This window comes from Candidozyma auris, chromosome 2 (assembly GCF_003013715.1).
Source record: "Candidozyma auris chromosome 2, complete sequence".
NCBI classification, from domain to species: domain Eukaryota; kingdom Fungi; phylum Ascomycota; class Pichiomycetes; order Serinales; family Metschnikowiaceae; genus Candidozyma; species Candidozyma auris.
In genome coordinates, this window is record NC_072813.1 from 224,306 (window position 1) to 245,389 (window position 21,084).

Below are 21,084 nucleotides of genomic sequence, written 5' to 3' on the forward strand. Positions count from 1 at the left end.
GCACCAGTTCATAGTCTTAAGCCGAATTGAGAAGCATTCGTGTATCACGCATATATCCATATCGAACCTAGAAACACCCAAAGAAAGTGATGAAATTTATAATATCCACCCGAACGTTTTCGGTCAATGCATGTCGACTACAACCACCACGGTTTTTGAAGACAGTCGGTAAAGTTTCACAGAGATCTCTTGAAAAGCTGCAGCCTATCACAAGGCCCTTTGGATTCGAAGCTCCAATCGCTTTGAATGGCAATTCAGACCATTCCATCACCAAAATCTTTTCAGCGGATCGCAGGGAGTCGAGGCAAAAGCAAATTGACTTCGAATTGCAGCATTCCCCCTTGTCTGATTCGAAGGCATTTGAAAATACAAAAGGTAAAATTTACCTGCCCCCGCTTGCATACTTTAGACAAGACAAGGCGCTATATTTCCCAAACTTCGAAGCAAGTACATTATCTCATAAAGGAAGAGACTTCTACAGTGTCCTTAAAAATAGGGTTTCCATAGTGAGACTATCGTCGGTAGTCACAGGAGAGAAATGTACCGAAAGTTATCTTGAAGAATACTTGAGTGACTCAGGTTACGATGAGTTCAGGCAACGCTTTCCAAACTCGCAGATATTGGACATCAATCTACCTCAATCATGGATAAAAGAATTTGTCGTGAATCTTTCCAAGGGCCATATCCGAAAACTTATCCCTCCGTCCAGGCATGACAAATACTTCATTCTTCCACATAAGCTATTTTCAGGAGAAGTGAAAGAAACATTGAAGTGTGACAATGCCTGTTCTGGATACTTGTACATACTAGACGAAACTGGAAAGATAAGATGGGCCACCAGTGGAGTCGCTAACGAGGAGGAGAAAAAGATCTTGTGGACCACTGTCAGATCTTTAGAAAAGGAGATGAAGAGCAAGAACGCAGCATAAATAGCTAAATGGCGACGATACCTGAGAATACATTGCAAAACCTCGTACGTGTGGATGCTCTCCGATGTAGAGTGTTACCCGCACAGAAAGTACTTAAGCGTGCAGAGATGTCTCAGCTATAATTCTTTCTTCTTCATGACCGATGATGAACTATTCAATTGGGAATCTCTCTGACTAATCCAAAAACAAAACATGGAGAAAATTTTATAATTGATTTCTGAGGGTCATATTCACATAAGATTGACGATGGCTTCACAATGTCTGTATCGTACTCATTTTATTCTTGGCTGACAACTCCAGTTTCTGCCTCCGGGTCATTTAACTCTCTCGAAAGCCGAAATCACAGCCTAGATTCACCAGGAGTATCTTTTTCTATTTTTCCGTAATAACTTTTGACTTTTGGTCCGGCTGCATGATTTGGATGGGCTGGAGATTTTTCACTCTCCATGCAGCCTAGATTTGCAACTCAAAGAAAGTATATCATCTGTTCAGCAGAGGCATGACCACAGTAGGCCATCTTGAAGCAATGGCGGATCCATTTGAAGTATGACTCCAGTTTTGAAGTTGCCGGTTTGACTAGCCTTCTTTTTAGGGCTTTAGCCCTAGCAATTTTGAGACATGTATCAAAAGCTCGTAGATGATGCACGTGATCAAACGTCTGCGACCACCCACTCTTTTTCTCATTTTTTTCATCTCGCGGTTCTCTTCTCTTTAACAACGTCTAAATATAATGTCTGCCCCAATCAACAAGGAGAAGGTCCAGGAACAAGCTGAGGAGATCCACAAGATCAGAATCACCTTGACTTCCACCAAGGTCAAGCAGTTGGAGAAGGTATGCTCTAACATTGTTTCTAACGCTGCCCAGAACGACATTGTCAAGAAGGGTCCAGTTAGATTGCCAACCAAGGTGTTGAAGATCACCACCAGAAAGGCTCCTAACGGTGAGGGTTCTAAGACTTGGGATGCCTACGAGATGAGAATTCACAAGAGAGTCATTGATTTGCAGGCTCCTGCTCAGATCGTCAAGAAGATCACTCAGATCACTATTGAACCTGGTGTGGATGTCGAGGTCACCATTGCTGCTTAAGCAACATTGGGACCATTCGTACGGGGCTCATAGCGCAGCTATGTTCCCACTTCACGTGTCGTCGAATGGTGTTTCATAAAATGTAAGTAACGCTGTGTCCAAGTGCTCTAGGCGTGCCGTGTGATGAGAGTCACACTGACGTTGTGGTGTTGCTATCAGGATTTGGTACGGCAATCGGCGATGGGTCGAGTGGAGGTAGCTGTTGAATAAAATTTCACTTTTTTCATCGATTTGTAAAACTTATTGTGTAGATGACGTACAACAATAGTCATAAATATTCTTTGAGTCTCTTTGAGAGAATTACTTATGCTTTTTTCGAACACAAATAAACAAATGGACCTATTTTTATTTTTTCACTTTGGGTGACATGCTCGATTGGGGGTCACTCAGAAATGGTTGCAAATTGAGGCCTCGAAAATGTCTTTTTTATTAATAACCTTCCTAAAAGCTGAGCATTTTGAAGCTATTATCTCAAAGGTGTTGTTAGTGACATGCGAAGCCTGCTAAGTTCGTACCTAGCATCGTATAGTGGTTGGTTGTTATCATACTACTGATGGCATCCACTATCTATCTCATACATGATTGTCACTAGAAGACAAGCAATTTCAATATTCTGTGACGAAAAATCCAGAATAAGAACATCTCCGGTCGAATTCACGAAATGCAGAATGGATTTCACAAAAAGAAGTTCGGCGTAGTTTTTACCCATAGCCTACGTAGCCACACCTCTAACCTCTATCAGTTGTCGCAGCGCAATCTGTGCGTGCTGATAACATTGAGCTATATTATGTGTAGGACATCCTTAAGAAAACCGAAGTAATCTTCACTGAATTCATTGCATTTGGGTCCTTACTCTGTATCTTAGGGGAATCTCACCTTCCATGACTAGTCCCTTGACTTTTCGGGTGACTCTTAATCTTATTGACTCTTTACATAGAGGTTGGGCGAATTTCGGTGTAGATACTTTGTCTCTCGACAAAAGTCTTACATGGCCATTTTTAACTTTTGGAACATCTTGAATATTGACCAAACCCAGAGAATGGTTCCAAGGTTGATTTTTTTTTTTTTGAAGACTAAGGTGCCTTATCTAATCCGTTTAATCCGGGTCACGTGCCATCCATATGAATAATCCTGTTCATCCTTTCCTCCGGCATACACGACCCCAATCAATCGCTCCTTCGGGTTATTTGTGGCACTCCTATTCATCCATTCATCAATCTGAATCTCCTTCTTGCTTTTGAAGTTTGCTAAGTTAGACCTCCCCTGGGGCACACTCCTATCACATTTACACACTTGCTCAAAGTCTAAGCCATTCGATAATAGACACCCTGTTCACATTAACCCATTATCCACAGCTATGTATGTCCTAGCACCGAAACCCAAGCTACTCTATATTGCAGGTCGTCAGCTACAGGCTGGAAGACGTTTCATGACTTCTCTGGCTGCTACTGCTGCCAGAAAAGCTCAAAGCAAGTTATTGCGCAGGCGAAGTGTAGCGTTGGTGTCAGGGGTTATCATTGTCGGCTCATACGTCACTTTCAACCAATCAAACTACTACAAATTGGACACAGTCTCTCCTGGTTCAAGTAATAAGCTTGTTTCTGCTACATCGAAGACAACCCCAGAGATTGTTGACCACAAGTATTTCTCATCAACCACATCTTCCATGGTAAGAAAGAACTCTGTTGGCGCCCAGCAGCACAAGGAGGGCATCTTTCTTCTTAATGACGAACAAGTCAGTTCGAAACTAAGACAATACGAAGAGTCGTACTATGTAAACCGTGGCAAGGGAGTCACCAGGTACGATATCTGTCAACTCCCTTCTAACTCCCCAATCGAGGATGATAGAGCCGAGGAGATTGTTCAGGTACCTATCTTGCAAGATAACAATATCAGAACCACGACTGACTGGATGTTTTTTGGCGTTTATGATGGCCATGGTGGCTGGACCACGTCGTCAAAGTTAAGAGATCAATTGATTCTGTACGTCATTCATGAATTAGGCACCATCTTTAAGCCCTCGAAAGAAGAAAACTTGCGCTATGTTCCTAACCTGGCAACTATTGATCAAGCCATAAAGAATGGATTTTTAAAGTTAGACCATGAGATCGTCAACAAAAACATAGAAAAGTTGCTCAATGATAATAACAAAGCCAAGGCAGCGGAATTATTGATGCCGGCGTTATCAGGATCTTGTGCGCTCCTTTCCTTTTATGATACAAACTCCAAGATGTTGAAAGTTGCAGTAACTGGTGACTCTAGAGCACTTTTAGGTTCATTCAGGAATAATCAGTGGACCGTTCGCCAGTTGAGCATTGACCAAACTGGCTCAAATCCAACAGAAGTTGCAAGAATCATTTCAGAACATCCAGACGAGCCTAATGTCGTAAGAAATGGACGTGTTCTTGGTACTCTTGAGCCCAGTAGAGCATTTGGAGATTGCAGATACAAGTTGCCAGCATCAATTCAAGAGAGACTCTATAAGCAGTTCTTTGGCAGAAAGCTTCCAAGCAATCTTAACTCGCCTCCTTATGTCACTGCAGAGCCTGTAGTAACGACGACGAAGGTTAGCCCCGAGAACAATGACTTCCTTGTCATGGCCAGTGACGGTCTCTACGAGATGCTCTCCAACGAGGAAATCGTCGGTCTCGTAGTGAAATGGATGGAAAAGGAGAAGCTTGTGAAGCCACAAAAGTCTTTCTGGAACTATTTTGGTTCTTCTGAAAAAGGCTTGCCACAGGTTTCTGACATAACCAATGATAAAACTTCCAAACCTCCATTCCGCAAAAACAGGCTTTCCTCAGGTAATGGTTTCCTTCTTGAAGACAAAAACGTGTCCACACACTTGATACGCAATGCGCTCTCTAATGGAGGTTCAAGAGAGCAGACATCAATGCTTATATCTATTCCAAGTCCTGTCTCTCGTCGCTACAGGGACGACTTGACCGTTACGGTGGTCTTTTTCGGCAAAGGAGTCGATGAAAACAACGCAGGTAAGCTAGAAACTAATCCCGAAGCTACTGCTGGTGGTATTGACGCTTCCAAGCCCAAGCTTTAGTTTTCGTTGTGGATCCTTCAATCAGATTTGCGACTATAATTTCGCAGCCAGCCTTTAGTAGCATCCACTACAGTATATATTAGATACAGGTTTTTTCGCCTTAAAACACCTACTTTGATCTCACTTAACAGTGACCATCCTTAGTTGCTCTAGAATGGAATTAGAAAAAGCATTGGACCCCAATGAGCTACTCAAGGTGCCTCCATCCACGCAAACTACAAAAGATCAACTCGCGGCCCAGCTCTTAGAACCTTCTAATCAGCTAACATGGGATGTTCAAGATATTGTTCAGTCCAAACCTGTGGTCGACAAACAACGCATTTTCGAGTCGTTACTTGTTCAGCCAGATCCTGTGAGCAGAAGCTCTTTTAGATTCAAGAGAAGCGGTATAAAGGGTGAAATACTGGGCTACAAGGAAGAAGTTAAAGTATCTGAGATAGACAATGCAACTGCTGCAAATTCTCTTTCGATAGCTCGAAAGTATGGTCTGAAGCAAGATGCCGTGAGTGGAAAATCTAATTTTCTTCCGTTTCAACCGGGTGGCCTACTCAGCAAGGCGCTGGCGACTCAGACAGTGACTAATTCACAGCAATTGTCTGAATTGCAATTCTTACACAGGAACAGTCGTGGATTATTCGATATTCCCCCGGGTTTTACCCATGGTCTTAGGTTGGCGAGTACAGAGCAGACGTCTGAGGGTCTTCAAGAGTTGGAGGAAGAAGGGGAGCCTGAGAAGCTGGAGCACGACGTTAGAGAGTCTCCTTCTGAAGATCTAATGGGTCATCTCGATGAGCAAGAAGGGGGTATCGCCCAGGACAACACTGGTGTTGCAGAAATCGATGACTTGATTCCTCTCGACATTATGAGGATGAAAGCAAAAATGGAGTCTGAGCAGCGTGTGAAGAAGAATTGGGCGCATGTGGTGGACCTAGATCATAAGATTGAAAATTTCCAGGAAGTTGTACCTAATATGGCTCGTGAATGGCCATTTGAGCTCGATACTTTCCAGAAAGAGGCTGTCTACCATTTAGAACAAGGTGACTCTGTCTTTGTTGCAGCCCACACATCGGCTGGTAAAACTGTCGTTGCCGAATACGCCATCGCTATGGCTGCTAGAAACATGACTAAAACAATTTACACGTCGCCGATCAAAGCCTTGTCAAACCAAAAGTTTAGAGATTTCAAGGAAACATTCAAAGATATGGACATTGGATTGATCACGGGTGATGTTCAAATAAATCCAGAAGCCAACTGTTTGATCATGACAACGGAGATTCTTCGTTCCATGTTGTACCGTGGAGCTGATCTCATTCGAGATGTCGAGTTTGTTATTTTCGATGAGGTGCATTACGTTAATGACATTGAGCGTGGTGTCGTTTGGGAGGAAGTGATTATTATGCTTCCTGACCATGTCAAGTACATTCTTTTGTCTGCTACCGTACCAAATACGTACGAGTTTGCCAACTGGGTAGGAAGAACTAAACAGAAGGACATGTACGTTATCTCGACTCCCAAAAGACCTGTTCCTTTGGAAATATTTATTTGGGGTAAAAAGAACCTCTACAAAGCCATCAATGCCCAAGGTGTATTCAATGAAACGGAGTTTAGAAGATACAAAGAAGCCCTTTCACCTTCTCAAAACCAACAGCCACCCAATGTTGTTCTAAGTTATGGTCTGCGTAAGGGACCTGGAGGGACAGCAAGAGGTGGAAACAGAGGTGGTGGTCAGCCCGGCAGAGGGGGCCCACCAGGTCGGGGTCGAGGGGGAGGTCCTGCCACTAGAGGAAGAGGTAACCTTCAGCCTCGTGGAGGTTTCAGAGATGGTCCTAACAAAGGAACATGGTCTGATTTGGTTCAGTACTTAAACCTGAACAAACTTCTTCCAGCTGTAATTTTTGTCTTTTCAAAAAAACGCTGTGAAGATTATGCGGCAACACTAAGTGGTGTCAACTTCTGCAACGCAAAAGAAAGATCTGAGATTCACATGTTCATTGACAGAGCGGTTTCTCGCTTAAAGAAAGAAGATCGTGAGTTGCCCCAGATTCTCATTGTCAGAGAATTACTTAGCAGAGGAATTGCCATACATCATGGTGGCTTGCTTCCTATTGTAAAAGAATGCATTGAAATCTTGTTTGCAAAATCGTTAGTCAAGGTATTGTTTGCTACTGAAACGTTTGCTATGGGGTTAAATTTGCCTACAAGAACAGTCGTGTTTTCTGAACTAAGAAAGAACGACGGACGGGGTTTTAGAAATTTATTGCCAGGAGAATTCACACAAATGGCTGGAAGGGCAGGTAGGAGAGGTTTGGATTCCACTGGTACTGTTATTGTAATGTCTTACAACGAGCCATTATCGCCTACTGACTTCAAAGATGTTACCATGGGCTCGCCTACTAAACTTCTGTCTCAGTTCAGATTGACCTACAACATGATTTTGAATCTTCTACGTATCGAAGCTTTGAGGGTTGAAGAGATGATCAAGCATTCATTCAGTGAAAACTCAACGCAAACATTACTACCTGAACATCAACGAAAAGTTGAGGCCTTGAAAAACGAACTTAACGCAACCCAAGTGGAAAATCGCACAGATATTGAGAATTTTAAAAAAGCATTTGACCTTGTCACACAGTACCGAGAGATTTACGGTAACATTGTCTCTGAAGTATCCAAGCTGACCTTAACAAGAACGGTGCTACTTAGTGTTGGCAAGCTCATGTGTTTTGTGGATGAGGATGAAAAAGTAAGGATTGGGTTCCTCGTCAAATGTGATCTTAACACTAATAGGATAATTTTTCTCACCTTCGATCATGGTCATGATTATGAGACACAGACGGATTACTTACCATACATTCCCATTTCGGAATATCTTAAGAACACTAGAGCTCAAATCATTTACAACGGGAATTTGAGGACCACGAGCGTTCCCTTTGAGAACGTTCAATACGCTAGCTCTTACAAATTGCGTACAAATATGAAGAAAATTTTGAGCAACAACAAAGAGGCAGTCAAGGAAGCAGAGCAAGCCATCATTCACATTCTTCGTTTGCAATATTCTTGGTTCGAGATCGAATATCAAAGGGCTGTGCAATTAACTCTACACGAGCTTGTGAACAAAAAGAACGATATTGTTGAGAAATTAAAAGAGACGGATGTGTACAAAATGCCCGAATTTAGAAGGATTTATTCACAATTAGCCAAACGTGATAGCATCGAAAGGAATATTGAATCCTTGAATTTGTTAATTTCGGATGAAAATCTTGAATTACTACCAGACTATGAACAAAGACTTAAGGTACTTCAGTCCTTAGCTTTTATCGATGACCAGCAAAGAGTGATGCTTAAGGGGCGCGTTGCTTGCGAGATCAATTCTGGATGGGAGTTGGTGTTAACGGAACTCATTCTTGACAACTTCTTGGGCGATTTCCAACCCGAGGAGATTGTGGCCCTTCTTTCGTGTTTCGTTTATGAGGGACGCACACATGAGGAAGAGGAGCCTCCAATGACGCCACGTTTGGAGAAAGGCAAGAATGAGATCATGAAGATTACAGAAAAACTCCTCAAAGTGTACAACCAACATCAAGTCTCCCTTACATCCGAAGAAGAGGAGTTTCTTGAGCGCAAACGTTTCGCGTTGGTGAATGTTGTGTATGAATGGGCCAGAGGACTTACATTTAGTGAAATCATGCAAATCTCTGTCGAGTCGGAGGGTACCATTGTGCGTGTCATTACTAGATTGGATGAAATCTGTCGGCAGGTGAAGAATGCGGCGTTGATCGTCGGCGATTCCACATTGCACTCGAAAATGAATGAGGCTCAGGAGAAAATCAAGAGAGATATCGTTTTCTGTGCTTCGTTGTATCTATAAATAACCAAAACCTAACTAAAGTTCAGTGTTGCTATGCCGTAAATACCGTTCTTGCCGTCTAAAATCTTTCGCTGAAGAAAGTCTTGGGTAGCTTCACCTTTTCCATAGCGAAACAACAACACACCAAACATCGTATAGAAGCTACCTATAGCAGTTTTGTCTCTAATTGATGCTCGTAACTGATCGGCTTCCTCGCGTGATAATTTTCCATCCACTTGGGCACCTCGACAAGGTATCAAACACTCGTAAAGAAGCTGACGTCCCATAAATTCCGAGATGATTGCATTCATGTCTGTAAAGTAGGAAAGGTGATGATCAATTTCGGAATGAGACATCGATAAATGTGATAAGCTCGGGAAGATCGCTGCCTTTTTCAAGTTGAGGTCAAAATAGCGCTTTCCCCACTCTCGTAGAACATTTTGATGTATATAGCCTTTATCAAAAACGGGGCCAGCCGGCTTTGAATGCTGTTGTATCTTGAAGTTTGCGAGACCGCAGGTGATCAAGAGTAAGTCCTTGAAAGCGAGAGAGAAATATGGATTCAAGAATCTTTGAACATGTGCCGTTCGTGCCTCGAGCAGCTCTTTCAACTCAACATCATAGTGTAAGTTCTCCTCAAGGTCACTATTACGGTGTGACTCGGCACCGTCTATATAAATGGAGTCAAAATTCGTGATGGATCTTAAGTAGTGATGGCAGTCATTGCCGTTTGCCTTCTCGCCCAATAAATTCACGGGGCCTCGGCTTTTTAAAAAAAGGTCTTTGCTCAGCACAGCTGAAAAATGATTTAGTCGACGCTGTCGTATTAGGCTTTGGGGCAAGCGTATAGCCATAACGATATGTGATTAAAGTGGTTGTTACTGAATGCGAATCGAGGCACATCGATATACAGTGTCATCGCAGCATCTCATCTCTATACAACCTTGAGCATTGAGATGTCATCAAAGACAAAGAAGAAGTCTGCTGGCACAGATCTGAAAACCCAGGCCGACGCTGTGCCTACTTCCTCTGCAAAGAAAGTGAAGGTGCCCAAGAGCTTCATCGCAAGACCTTCAGATACGAAGAAGCACACTACTGTGCATTTGCAGTCTCAGATAGCGGAAGCCTTAGAACTTACCAAGGGTCAATTTGTTGTTGTTTCAAAGGAAGGCGCTGGAGCTGTCGTTGCAATTCTTGAAGTGGACGATGATTGTGAATCAAACGTGTTGAAGGTTCCACAGGCTCTTCGAGAGTTAGCTGGGATCCTCCTAGGTGATAGACTACAGATATCAAAGAAAACTTCCCAGCCGACTTATGCTAAGGAAGTTGTGTGCTGTATCGAGAACGGCGCAAAGTGGGACGAAATTTCCAGTGCTGTGAAGCAAGGTGTTGCTGATGTGGGTGTCTTTCAGCCAGGACTTAAGCTAATGGTGAAGGGTAGAGCGGTGACAATTGCAGGTGCCGCAGACAACACCGGATCGGTGGATTCAATCACATCTAAAATCTCACAAATGACGCTAGAATCATCTGTTGATCTGTCGTTGGTTTCCCCAGCATACTTATTTCACTCGTCCATGACATTGAAAGCGACAACAGATGGCTTCGACTATTCTTTGTATCCTCGAGTCCCACGTCCTCTTTCACTCGACCATGTTGGTGGCCTCTCGAAAGCTATCTCATTGCTTCAGTCTACTGTCAAATTACCGCTTCATCACCCCACCCTCTTTTCTGATTTTGGGATATCTCCTCCGAGAGGAATACTTCTTCATGGTCCCCCAGGAACAGGGAAAACTATGCTTCTTAGGTGTGTGGCTTATGAGTGTGGTGCTCATGTACTCATGATAAACGGGCCTTCTGTCGTCTCCAAGTACTTGGGTGAGACCGAGAATACCATCAGGGAATTATTCGCAGAAGCAGTCAAGTACCAACCCTCTATTATTTTCATGGATGAAATTGATTCTCTAGCTCCCAAAAGGGGATCTGATGATGCGGGAGAAACGGAGTCAAGAGTTGTAGCTACATTACTAACCATGATGGATGGAATGGGTGATTCGGGAAGAGTTGTTGTGGTAGGAGCTACAAATCGACCAAACCTGATTGATCCTGCTCTTCGAAGACCAGGCCGCTTTGACCAGGAAGTAGAGATTGGTATTCCAGATGCAGAAGCTAGAGCAGATATTCTTTCCAAGCAATTGGCTCGCATAAAACCCGAGAAGTGTAATCTTCTGCCTGATGACATAAGCGACATCGCTTCGAAGACACACGGCTATGTTGGAGCTGACTTGGCTGCTTTATGTCGAGAGGGTGTCATGAAGACTATCGCAAGGGGACTTACAGGAAGCCTGGCACCAGTTCGAATTGGCAATATTGCGACTTTGGACTTGACAAATGTAAATCATATTGATTCCACGATCAAAATTGAAAAGGCAGACCTTGAATCTGCCCTTATTGATGTCAGACCTTCAGCCATGCGTGAAATATTCCTCGAAATGCCGAAGATTTCATGGGATGATATCGGTGGTCAGCATGAACTCAAGCAAAAACTCACTGAAGTCGTCCAACTACCGTTGGAAGCCGCCAATACATTTTCAAGTTTAGGAATCTCAGCACCAAAGGGTGTCCTCCTATACGGACCTCCTGGGTGTTCCAAAACCCTTACCGCAAAGGCATTAGCAAGTGAGTCCGGCTTGAACTTTTTAGCTGTGAAAGGTCCTGAAATCTTCAACAAGTACGTGGGTGAAAGTGAGCGTACGATTAGAGAGATATTCCGAAAAGCTCGAGCCGCAGCTCCCTCGATCATCTTCTTCGATGAAATCGATGCCCTTGCATCATCCCGAGAAGAGGCTCTGACACTGGCGGCACAGCATGTGCTAACATCGCTCTTGAACGAGATTGATGGTGTAGAAGAACTCAATGGCGTGGTGATTGTGGCTGCAACAAATAGACCGTCAGAGATAGATCCAGCACTTTTACGTCCAGGGCGTTTGGACAGGCACATCTATGTGGCCCCACCTGATAAAGAGGCAAGGCTTCATATCTTGCATCGTAAATGCCAGAAATTCGACATTGATAATGCGGACAGCCTTTTTGAAGACCTTGCGGAAGCTACCGATGGATGCTCTGGTGCCGAAGTTGCCTTGTTATGCCAAGAAGCTGGGCTTGCCGCTATTATGGAGAATAAAGAGGCTCGAAAAGTTGAAGAAAGACACTTTCTTCATGCCTTGAAATCGATCTCAAAGGGTATTACGCCCGAGATGCTAGAGTATTACGAGGATTTTTCTCATAGAAGCGGCCTATCAATGTGATAGGATGCATACACCGACCTACAATATAATACAACCGTCTCCTTCGTGCATTATTGCTGCTTGCAGCCTTCCTCTAACTCTTTCTCCAAATCTTTTGGCAAGTCTTTGGAATCAAAATCAAGACCGTCGCCACCGCCTCCCAAAGCTCCCAAATCACCTAAACCGGGGAAATCATTGACATCTCCGACCAACTCTTTTGGTGGGTTTCCAAATTCTTGTAATTTCTCAAGTAACTTGTTGACTTCCTCCCTCTTTTCAGTATTATCATTATCGAATTCAGGGCTTTCAAAAAGTGCCATTATGTCATTGGTAACTTCGTACTGTTTAGTATATCTAGTATGCTCTTCTGAGGGCAATTTGTCTTTTTGTTCTTTCAAGAAATCAGGGAATTTAGTGTTGAGGTCCTTGATAGGTTCATATAGCACATCCTTAGACGACAACTGCTCTAGCATATCAGTCAAAAGCTTTGACATGTCGAAATCTCCATCAGCACTTCCGCCACCTAAGCCAGCCAAGAGCTGAGTGAGCATGTCTTCAGGGTTGGAGCTAGAAGGATCATTTTTCAATTGCTCGTCGATAGTTTCTCCTGATTTCTTCAATCTCTCCATAGTGTCTTTCATGACACTGTCAAAATTCTGTGGATCCATAGCCTTTTTAGCATCAGCTCTATGCGTCTTTTCGAATTGCTTCACCAAATGTTCGAACTCATCCTTTGCCTTCGGGTCCTCGATATTGAGATCCTTGATAAGCTCTTCCATATTGATCTGAAAATCGTCCTCCTGATTAGCTTCAGATGGCTTCTTGGTGGTGCTTGTTGCCTGGCTGTCATCGACGGCTCCTTTTGTCTGCGAGCTAGCGCCACCTGGAGGCTTGCTCAAGACCATTTCGTCGAACTCATCCAACAAGTCGTCCAAATCATCTTCTTCCTCGTTCTGAGCTGTCTGAGTCTTTTGTGTTGGCTCATTTTGCTTCGGATCCTTTTGTGTTGGCTCCTTTTTAGGCTCTGCGTTGGCTTCAACTTTCTTATCCTCGATATCACTCATTGCTTTTAGGAGGAATGGGAGTGGTTGTAGTTTTTACATTGTCCCAGCATGTGGGGACGATTTGACATAGTGTGGAGTGTATGCAGGCGAGGGCCTTGTTTTACCGAGGGATATAAGAGTTCTAATGGTCTTCAATGTGATAATTACTGAAATCCGTGAAAAGAAGGGACATTTGAGAAATGACATCATTTCAAAACACGAAGTGTATAACCTACAGCGAAACCATTTTTTGCATTTTGTCTTAAGCGTAGTTTTGCTAGCTGAGCGCTTATAAGACTTAGATGGATGCTTAATGTGGGGAGTAGCCCTAATGGAAAAGTCTCGGTATCGTACAAGTATACGTTTGCAAATGAAATGAATTTTCATAAAAAGATGAATGTTAGTGCCTGATGCGAAGCAGAAAGTACATAACATCTCAGTATCAGGCAATATTTAAACTTATTGGATTTGACCCAAGGGTTCGTGGGCAATGTGTCTCGAGACGTTTTTCGCAGCCATTTTACTACGCTCCTAACCAAAGAGAGATGGCACCCCCATCGGTGGACACAAAGGAAGGATGCAAACAAAAAGCTGAAAATTTCCTAAGAAGATCATCAAAACAAAACTTTGTTCTTCCCTTTCGACGAATGCGATAAAGTGTAGCCATGGGAGTTCAGGAAAGTCTAGTTTCTAAGTTCAAATAAAGCAGTTGTCCCAGCCTAATTTAGTTGAATCTTCCTCCTTCATGTGATCTCGACACAATCAGGCAAGTTACAACAATAACTTTTCAGGCATACATGAGATTTGACGAGTTTAAGTGTGTGGAAGTTGCTGCAAAACTTTCCAACAGGTGCATTCTGATTGTAGAAGCATAATAATGCAGATCATGTGTTTAATCGACAGTGAGGTCTCAAAATCTACTTGATGTCATTGCATTTTGTGATAACAGGCTGCTTTTGATTTATTTGGGTTTACCTGAATTGTTTGACTTTTTCCAGTATCAGGTCTTGTGCTCGGAAACTCATGAACACTTGCCCACTCCTGGCCAAACGAAATAAGCATACTTCAAAGAAATACGTTTGACTTATGAAAAAGACGATATAACACAACGGAAAACGAGAAGCAAACAGTACCCAATGACTTTGGTATCTTTCTATTTTTCTTACCATTCATCTGATTCTCCACAAGCGGCTATCGGGGTCGAGGCTTTCTGCAGGCTCGGTGCTGTCTACTCATGGAAAAATTGACAAGCCTCAGCTGCTTCGATATACCGTAAAATCATCCATAGAGCACCATAAACATCACGCACAACCATGTCTCTCTGTAAAACACGATTGCAAGAAGAGAGAAAACAGTGGAGGAGAGATCATCCTTTCGGTTTCTACGCTCGTCCAAAGAAAACTGCCGATGGCTCTCTAGACTTGACCCACTGGGACGCTGGCATTCCAGGTAAACCAAACACTCTTTGGGCTGATGCAACTTTCCCTGTCACTATATACTTTTCAGAAGAGTATCCCTCGAAGCCACCTAAGGTGATGTTTCCTCCAGCGTTTTATCATCCAAACGTGTACCCTAGTGGTACCGTTTGCTTATCTATCTTGAACGAGTCTCAAGATTGGAGACCCGCCATTACTCTAAAGCAGATTCTTTTGGGAATCCAGGAACTCTTGACAAACCCAAACCCTGACTCCCCTGCTCAGGAGCCAGCATGGAAAGCTTTCAGCAAGGATAGAGCCACGTACGAGAAAAAAGTCAAGGAGCAAGCCAAAAAGTACGCCAATGCTTCTTAGCATTGATGTTTTATTTAAAAAAAATCTAGCAGGCCGCTGCCATGCGCCATTTGTGTATTAAGTGTATTGTATAAGAAAATTTTTCACCCGGAATAAAGGAATAAAGTTGACGAAAGCCCCTAGGGAAAGCAAATTATGGATGTTGATGCTACGTTGCTGAGTTGGAGATCAAGTCACGACTTTTGACGGATCCCTCTCCTACTGAACCCTCGCCCAACTGGGATGTTCCTTTTTCTTTATAGGTACTCACAGCAGGAATATCGGCCTTGATTCGCAGAACCAAAGTCAGATAAGCACGGGGTTCCAATTTGATGAGGGTGTGCAACGGTATCAGCATCCATGGACTCTCCTCTTGTGGCACATTCATGAAGTAAGCATAGAGACAACGCAAGACTGCCTGGTGTGTGATGATCAAAATATTCTCTTGACGTTCTAATTCCATGATGATGGGTTCCAATCGAATGACGATATCTCTGTACAGCTCACCTCCTCGATAACGGTACTCGTACTTGTTGTCATCACGAGCCTTGAAGTCTTCAGGGTACTCCTTTTCAATCTCTTCGTAGGTCATGCCATCACACTCTCCAGCATCCAATTCATCCAACGCCTTCCACTCGAGCTTTCTTTTGTAAGGCAAAAACGACGCAGTTTGTTGCGTTCTCTTTAAAGTGGAAGTCCATACGGTCAAGTTTGTGTGTTTGTGTTCTTCGCCAAGCGATTTGAGAACGAGTTCAGGCAACTTCTTCGCATATCTCCAACCACGTTCAGAAAGGTCCAGATCGCCGCCGATTTGACCTGTCAAATTGTACTGCGACTCGCCGTGTCTTGATAGCCAAATACTTCTAGGTTTAATATGCAAGTTCATAACGTAATACACGATCCTCAGTTCCAAGTAACTTTCGATTCGATTAACGATGATTTGGGACGTGACGTTAACAAGCTTGATAAAGGTCAAGTCAGCGTCGGCAGCCAGATCCATTGTTTCGTAATATTTCTCGTATTGCTTGATTCTGCCCAAGAAATCTTTCGTGGCATACTCGGAGTCGAGATCAACATAGTCAGGCGACGTTGTCTTCACATCAGCGATATTCTGCAAAATCAATTCCTCGTCATCACACCACAGCTCCAAAAAAATGGGCTCGATCAAGTTTTCTCTGCATAGCTTGAGTAACTGAGACCTCCTTTCTCTTGTAGAGTTTGTGGCGTCGAGAATTCCCACCACGCCGTTTTCCTCGGCAAACCACTTCATCATATCACTCACCGCTTTGTTCACAGCCTCGGCTCTGATCTTGACACCTTCTTCATTATCTGGATCAAAAAAGTCATAGGTGGTATCTTCTCTCAGCGTCAAAAGGCGCCTATAAGAGCCGACATTGAAGCACTTGCTCTTTATCGATAGCCACAGAAGGTATCTCACGATCTTCTGGGCAATTAAGGACTTTCCCCGGGCAGGCAACCCGACCATGATCACGCAGATGCGGACATTCTCCACGTGGGAAACTGAATAGACTGGCATGACTACTAGACAAGTGCTGTGTGATTGTTTCCGAAGAAGGGTTTGGCGAAGGTGTATATAGCACTACACGAACGAGTGCGATTCCCCAGATTTTTTTTTTTTTTTTTTTCCTCTCTCTTATTGTCTACCTCGTTACTGTCTCGTGCACCCTACATGACCAGTGCTTTGGAAGGAAACATCCAGCTAGAGCCTAATTCAACCGTATTCATGGGCCAAAGCAATTCTTTATCACCCTGGTTGGATTTTAAGCCGCGAATGGCATTCAATGCGCTCGCCTACTTATTGAGGGTACTTGAGAGGCACCCACCCTTTTTTTGCGACCCTCAAACTCAGACTTAAATCCGAAAGCGCAACGCTAAGCATTTGCAGCCATGCATTTCTAGAACTGCTCTCCAAATTTTTATCAGTTTTAGGTTTAGGTATCTAGGCACCTTGTAAGCGCTGCATGATGCATTTGCAAAGGATGTGGCCAACGCCGGCTACGAATAGCTTTCTGGCGAGGTTTATTGTCTGTGGGACTAGCTGGGTCAGGTGTCGCTGTTAGACACTATTGAGCCCACAGCGAAGTGAAACAAAAAAAAAAAAATAAAAAAAAAAAAAATTATGAATCTATTCGATTAGGCAAATGAAGCGAAACACCTAACAAGACGCATAGTGAGAGATTACTACCTTGGGTGGTCCAGTCGCATGTACGCCTGAGGGCTGTCGTGCATGGATACTAGCGCATGGGCAATGTGAGCACAAGTAGCAAGCAGCCACAATCCTGAGTGAAAAGCTAACCAAGTGTCTGGGAGCTGATACAGTTCATCACTAGACAATTACAAGGCTCTTCTAGTGGTGGAGGCCGTAGTGGTGGACCGGGTATTGTTCTTTCCTGCAGGATGCACGTGACGAAACTACTTCTGCGTTCACGATTCCTTAAGGCTCTCTCTCCTCAAAAGCTTCCACTCCAGCAACGATGAAGAAGTTTCTTCCGAAACAGAAAAAAGGGCCCGCTCGCGAATCAGACCCGCAGGCCACTTCTGGAAATGCGTCGACGTGCTCAGAAAACGACTCGCTCCACGAGCTTCGACCAATTTTTCAACAAGAGGTGCCAGATACGACAAACGACATTCAACTTAATAGCAACCCTAGTATCTATGCCCCTTCTTCCCAAACAGATGAATCCCAAGCTGGCGAGAAGTCGCTATTTTCAAGCAGACAGTCGTACTCCACTAGACAGTCGTCGTACATGTCGTCCAGGTCGAAGAAAGCCTCAGCGGGTTTGGGAGACGTTGGGCCTGCTCTCCAAGTGTTTGATATCCCAGAAGATAAAGACAATGAGGGCCCTCCTCAGGAGTCGTTAGCTGAGGTGTTGCATATCCTATGTCAGGACATATCCTATATCCAGACTCAGTACCTCAACTCGCTGATGAACTTGTCGGCTTGCGTTGTCAGCATTATTGACTGTCTTAAAGACTTTGTCGCCTTCACAGAAAAGTTTGAAGGTTCAGAAGAGTGGTCTTTTTCGGCATATGACAATAGCAATGTGAGAAAAATACTCAAGTCGTATCTTCACTTGTATGATAACCTCTTGAGAGATGAGGCATATGTAAGACTTAAGTTACTTCTCAGCAAAAACTTCAGCGATTTCACATCAAGTTTGAAGAGTTCCACTAGAAGGTCATCCTTCGACCAAAACATTGCCAAGCCACAGAACTTCGCTATTGGTGTCAACAACGGGAAGTCACTCCCACATCAAGATTCCATAGCTCAAATCATTGCAAAGATTGCGAAAAGTTCCAGCAGTATACAAGAGCAGAATGGATCTTTTATTGCTCCAATTGTCCGTGGATTGTCAGAAGACATGAACGTCTTATGTCTATACTTTGGCTACCCAAACCCTTCGGAATACCACCACAGCATCGTTTCGACGATTCATCTGCTTTACGATGATGTGCATGTCATCATAAACAAAAATCGTATAGAATTTGCCTCCACTACAGCGTCAACATCTGCTGCACGCATGCCAGGTCGTCCGTCCTCACCCCCTATTTCACATAAAGTGCCCAGATTCAAACTACCCTTTAGGGTGCCATCCGATTCTACCAGCCCGCCATTGTCCCTTTCTGTCTCTACGGAAAGCGCTAAACGAGTTTCAGGTACCATTGGTGGCTTCATCTATCCTGTCATCGATACTGACAAGCAACCGCATCTATCATCATACGCAAAATCGAAGTTTGCGATCACTTGTGGACACGTTTGTCTTGATAAAAGAGAAGAGACTGTCGATTACCCATACGTTTCTTCTCCATCTTCGGTACTTATTGGTCTTTACAAGCTGGCTTTGCAAGAGCAATATCAAAAATGTGTCTTGAATGAAGGAGACCAGTCGATGTTGGACTCAAAAATGGCATACTCATCTGTTTTATCTCAAATTGATGAAATGTTTCCAGCCAAAAAAGTGAAGGTTTTGGATCCAAAATCGAAAAAAGAGTTTGTCGAGTACAAGAATTATCCTCGACATAGATTTGGACAGATAATCTGGGGTGAAAGAACTTTGATACAGGCAAAACGCACAAAGGATGGCCATCAGTTGAAGGAAAAGAGGTTGAGCGATTTAGCAATCATCAAAGTAAACAAAATGCTTAAATGTGATCAAAATTATTTGGGCGATGACATTGCTTTCAACGAGTACGATCCATCGTTGATTTTTGAAAATCTATATGTTCGCAAAGTCATTCATTTGGGAAGACTGCCACGAGACATTACTGACAGTGTAAATGAAGTTGACTCGATGTTATCGACACAGTCAATGGACTCTGATGGAAACGTCACACACAAGGGATTACCGGTTTTCAAATACGGATCAACGACCAAATTCACGAAGGGCTTTTTAAATGGTATCAAGCTTGTGTATTGGTTGGACGGAGCCATCCACTCATCTGAATTTGTGGTCAATTCTGTCGAAAATACTACTGCTTTTGCCGCTGGCGGTGATAGCGGCTCCTGGATACTAACCAAATTAGAAGATGTTAACGGGCTGGCCAAGAAGGAGGGTTTAGGAGTGGTTGGCATGCTCCACTCATATGATGGTGAGTTTCGACAGTTTGGCCTCTTCACTCCAATGACTGAAATTCTAGACCGCTTAGAGGAGGTGACCAAGATCAAATGGGGAGTTGTTGGGGTGCAAGAGAAAGGCACAGACACAGTTACCAATGAAACGTCATCCGAATCAGAGACGAATAGTGATTCTGAAAATGAGAGTGAGTATGAGGATGGTCTTGAGGAGCAAGTCAAGACGCTTGACATTGACTAATATTACAAACCTAACGTTTTTGAAAGCATATCATAATATTATCACGAAAATAAAAAAGACTGGAAGAAATGAGAAGAAACCGTCCGGAACATGAAGAATTTTGTAAGAGATTTTTTTTTAGCTTTCTTTGTCATTTTTCCAGGATGCCTTAAGCAAGCATAGCTACCAAACCAGCAATACCAGCGAGGAAGGATGCACCAGCAGTACCACCAATGTTGATGGAACTCACAGTAGGCAAGTGACTAGTAGGCAAGACGGAGCTTGGACCAGGTGTAGTAGTGCCTGGTGGTGGTGGCGAAGTAGGAGGAATGCATGAAGAAACCGTCACGGTGGTTGGCTCAGAAACTGTAATCGTGGTAGGGTTACAAGTCTGAGGGCCACATGTGGTGATAGTGATGGTGGTTTCAGTTGGACAGTAAGTGGTAATGTCAGTGAGAGTGGTGGTGGTGATGGTGGTGTTCCATCCAGTAGGATGCGAAATCGTTGGCACAGTGAAGGTGTGGTCAGATGTAGGGAGGGAAGAAGTTGGGTGGGTAGTTGAAGGGGAAGAACTAGACGAAGGGCCGCCAGTGCCGTCTCTCTCAGCACGGAAGCGAACCTCCGAACAGTCATCTTGAGGTGGACCATCCGTAACGTACACCAAGTTGTCTCTCTGGTACCCGTTTGGATCCTGGGTTACTTTGCACACCCAAGTCTTGGTTCTGAGGCTAAGGTAGCCATCGACAATGGCCGTGTCGTCGTCATAATCACCACGAGAGGCCATCACCAAACTGTTGCCGATGATGGCCATTTCCAGGTCCCAGCCTTCGAGCTCCTGGTCACGTTCATCGTACTCTAAACCAATAGCTCTGTCACTGACGAAGATGTAGTCGATTCCCGAATGAGCCTCCTTGTTGGCATAGAGGCCTTTTCCGTTGTACTCGTCGTTGGATGTTTCAGCCCAGAACATAAACCGCTGAGCAGCGGCAGTGGAGGCAAGTAAAGCGAGAGCAAGGTATTTCATTGTAAAAGATGGGTATATGATGGTCACAGAAAATGGCTGCAAACTCCCGACTCTTTATAGGGGAGCGGGCAGGTTAGGGGAAGTCTAAATTTGGCCATGCTAAAGTGGGTACCCACTGGAGGAGATCTCTGCATGGGGCTAAAAAAATGCGATGAGGCGCAAGAGGGTGACCGATTTTAGGGTCAAGGATGGACAAATATAGCAACGAAGGTGGAAGTGTTGGTGGTAGCTT

The 21,084-nt window shown here is 43.8% G+C and overlaps 10 protein-coding genes across 10 annotated transcripts; 7 read left to right on the forward strand and 3 right to left on the reverse strand. All coding sequences in view use genetic code 12, as the record gives it.

Annotated features, from left to right (window-relative positions):
- Positions 1 to 89: 89 nt before the first annotated feature.
- CJI96_0001543 (uncharacterized protein) lies at positions 90 to 929 on the forward strand (the record flags this gene model as incomplete). The annotated part of the gene is made up of 1 exon (XM_029032200.1): positions 90 to 929. One exon carries the CDS (start codon positions 90 to 92, stop codon positions 927 to 929), a length of 840 nt encoding a protein of 279 aa, XP_028892515.1.
- A 730-nt stretch (positions 930 to 1,659) lies between these two features.
- On the forward strand, positions 1,660 to 2,016 carry RPS20 (40S ribosomal protein uS10; the record flags this gene model as incomplete). The annotated part of the gene is made up of 1 exon (XM_029032201.1): positions 1,660 to 2,016. The coding sequence occupies one exon, from the start codon at positions 1,660 to 1,662 to the stop codon at positions 2,014 to 2,016; it is 357 nt and encodes a 118-aa protein (XP_028892516.1).
- A 1,357-nt stretch (positions 2,017 to 3,373) lies between these two features.
- Positions 3,374 to 5,074, forward strand: PTC5 (type 2C protein phosphatase PTC5; the record flags this gene model as incomplete). The annotated part of the gene is made up of 1 exon (XM_029032202.1): positions 3,374 to 5,074. One exon carries the CDS (start codon positions 3,374 to 3,376, stop codon positions 5,072 to 5,074), a length of 1,701 nt encoding a protein of 566 aa, XP_028892517.1.
- Positions 5,075 to 5,228: 154 nt separating this feature from the next.
- SKI2 (SKI complex RNA helicase subunit SKI2) lies at positions 5,229 to 8,939 on the forward strand (the record flags this gene model as incomplete). Its single annotated transcript, XM_029032203.1, has 1 exon — positions 5,229 to 8,939. One exon carries the CDS (start codon positions 5,229 to 5,231, stop codon positions 8,937 to 8,939), a length of 3,711 nt encoding a protein of 1,236 aa, XP_028892518.1.
- A 935-nt stretch (positions 8,940 to 9,874) lies between these two features.
- Positions 9,875 to 12,223, forward strand: CJI96_0001547 (AAA family ATPase AFG2; the record flags this gene model as incomplete). The annotated part of the gene is made up of 1 exon (XM_029032205.2): positions 9,875 to 12,223. One exon carries the CDS (start codon positions 9,875 to 9,877, stop codon positions 12,221 to 12,223), a length of 2,349 nt encoding a protein of 782 aa, XP_028892520.1.
- Positions 12,224 to 12,273: 50 nt separating this feature from the next.
- PEX19 (Pex19p) lies at positions 12,274 to 13,266 on the reverse strand (the record flags this gene model as incomplete). The annotated part of the gene is made up of 1 exon (XM_029032206.2): positions 12,274 to 13,266. One exon carries the CDS (start codon positions 13,264 to 13,266, stop codon positions 12,274 to 12,276), a length of 993 nt encoding a protein of 330 aa, XP_028892521.1.
- A 1,292-nt stretch (positions 13,267 to 14,558) lies between these two features.
- CJI96_0001549 (E2 SUMO-conjugating protein UBC9) lies at positions 14,559 to 15,035 on the forward strand (the record flags this gene model as incomplete). Its single annotated transcript, XM_029032207.1, has 1 exon — positions 14,559 to 15,035. One exon carries the CDS (start codon positions 14,559 to 14,561, stop codon positions 15,033 to 15,035), a length of 477 nt encoding a protein of 158 aa, XP_028892522.1.
- A 148-nt stretch (positions 15,036 to 15,183) lies between these two features.
- On the reverse strand, positions 15,184 to 16,500 carry CJI96_0001550 (fructose-2,6-bisphosphatase; the record flags this gene model as incomplete). The annotated part of the gene is made up of 1 exon (XM_029032208.2): positions 15,184 to 16,500. The coding sequence occupies one exon, from the start codon at positions 16,498 to 16,500 to the stop codon at positions 15,184 to 15,186; it is 1,317 nt and encodes a 438-aa protein (XP_028892523.2).
- A 1,009-nt stretch (positions 16,501 to 17,509) lies between these two features.
- On the forward strand, positions 17,510 to 19,849 carry SSY5 (Ssy5p; the record flags this gene model as incomplete). The annotated part of the gene is made up of 1 exon (XM_029032209.2): positions 17,510 to 19,849. One exon carries the CDS (start codon positions 17,510 to 17,512, stop codon positions 19,847 to 19,849), a length of 2,340 nt encoding a protein of 779 aa, XP_028892524.2.
- A 148-nt stretch (positions 19,850 to 19,997) lies between these two features.
- On the reverse strand, positions 19,998 to 20,852 carry CJI96_0001552 (uncharacterized protein; the record flags this gene model as incomplete). Its single annotated transcript, XM_029032210.2, has 1 exon — positions 19,998 to 20,852. The coding sequence occupies one exon, from the start codon at positions 20,850 to 20,852 to the stop codon at positions 19,998 to 20,000; it is 855 nt and encodes a 284-aa protein (XP_028892525.2).
- Positions 20,853 to 21,084: the final 232 nt, after the last annotated feature.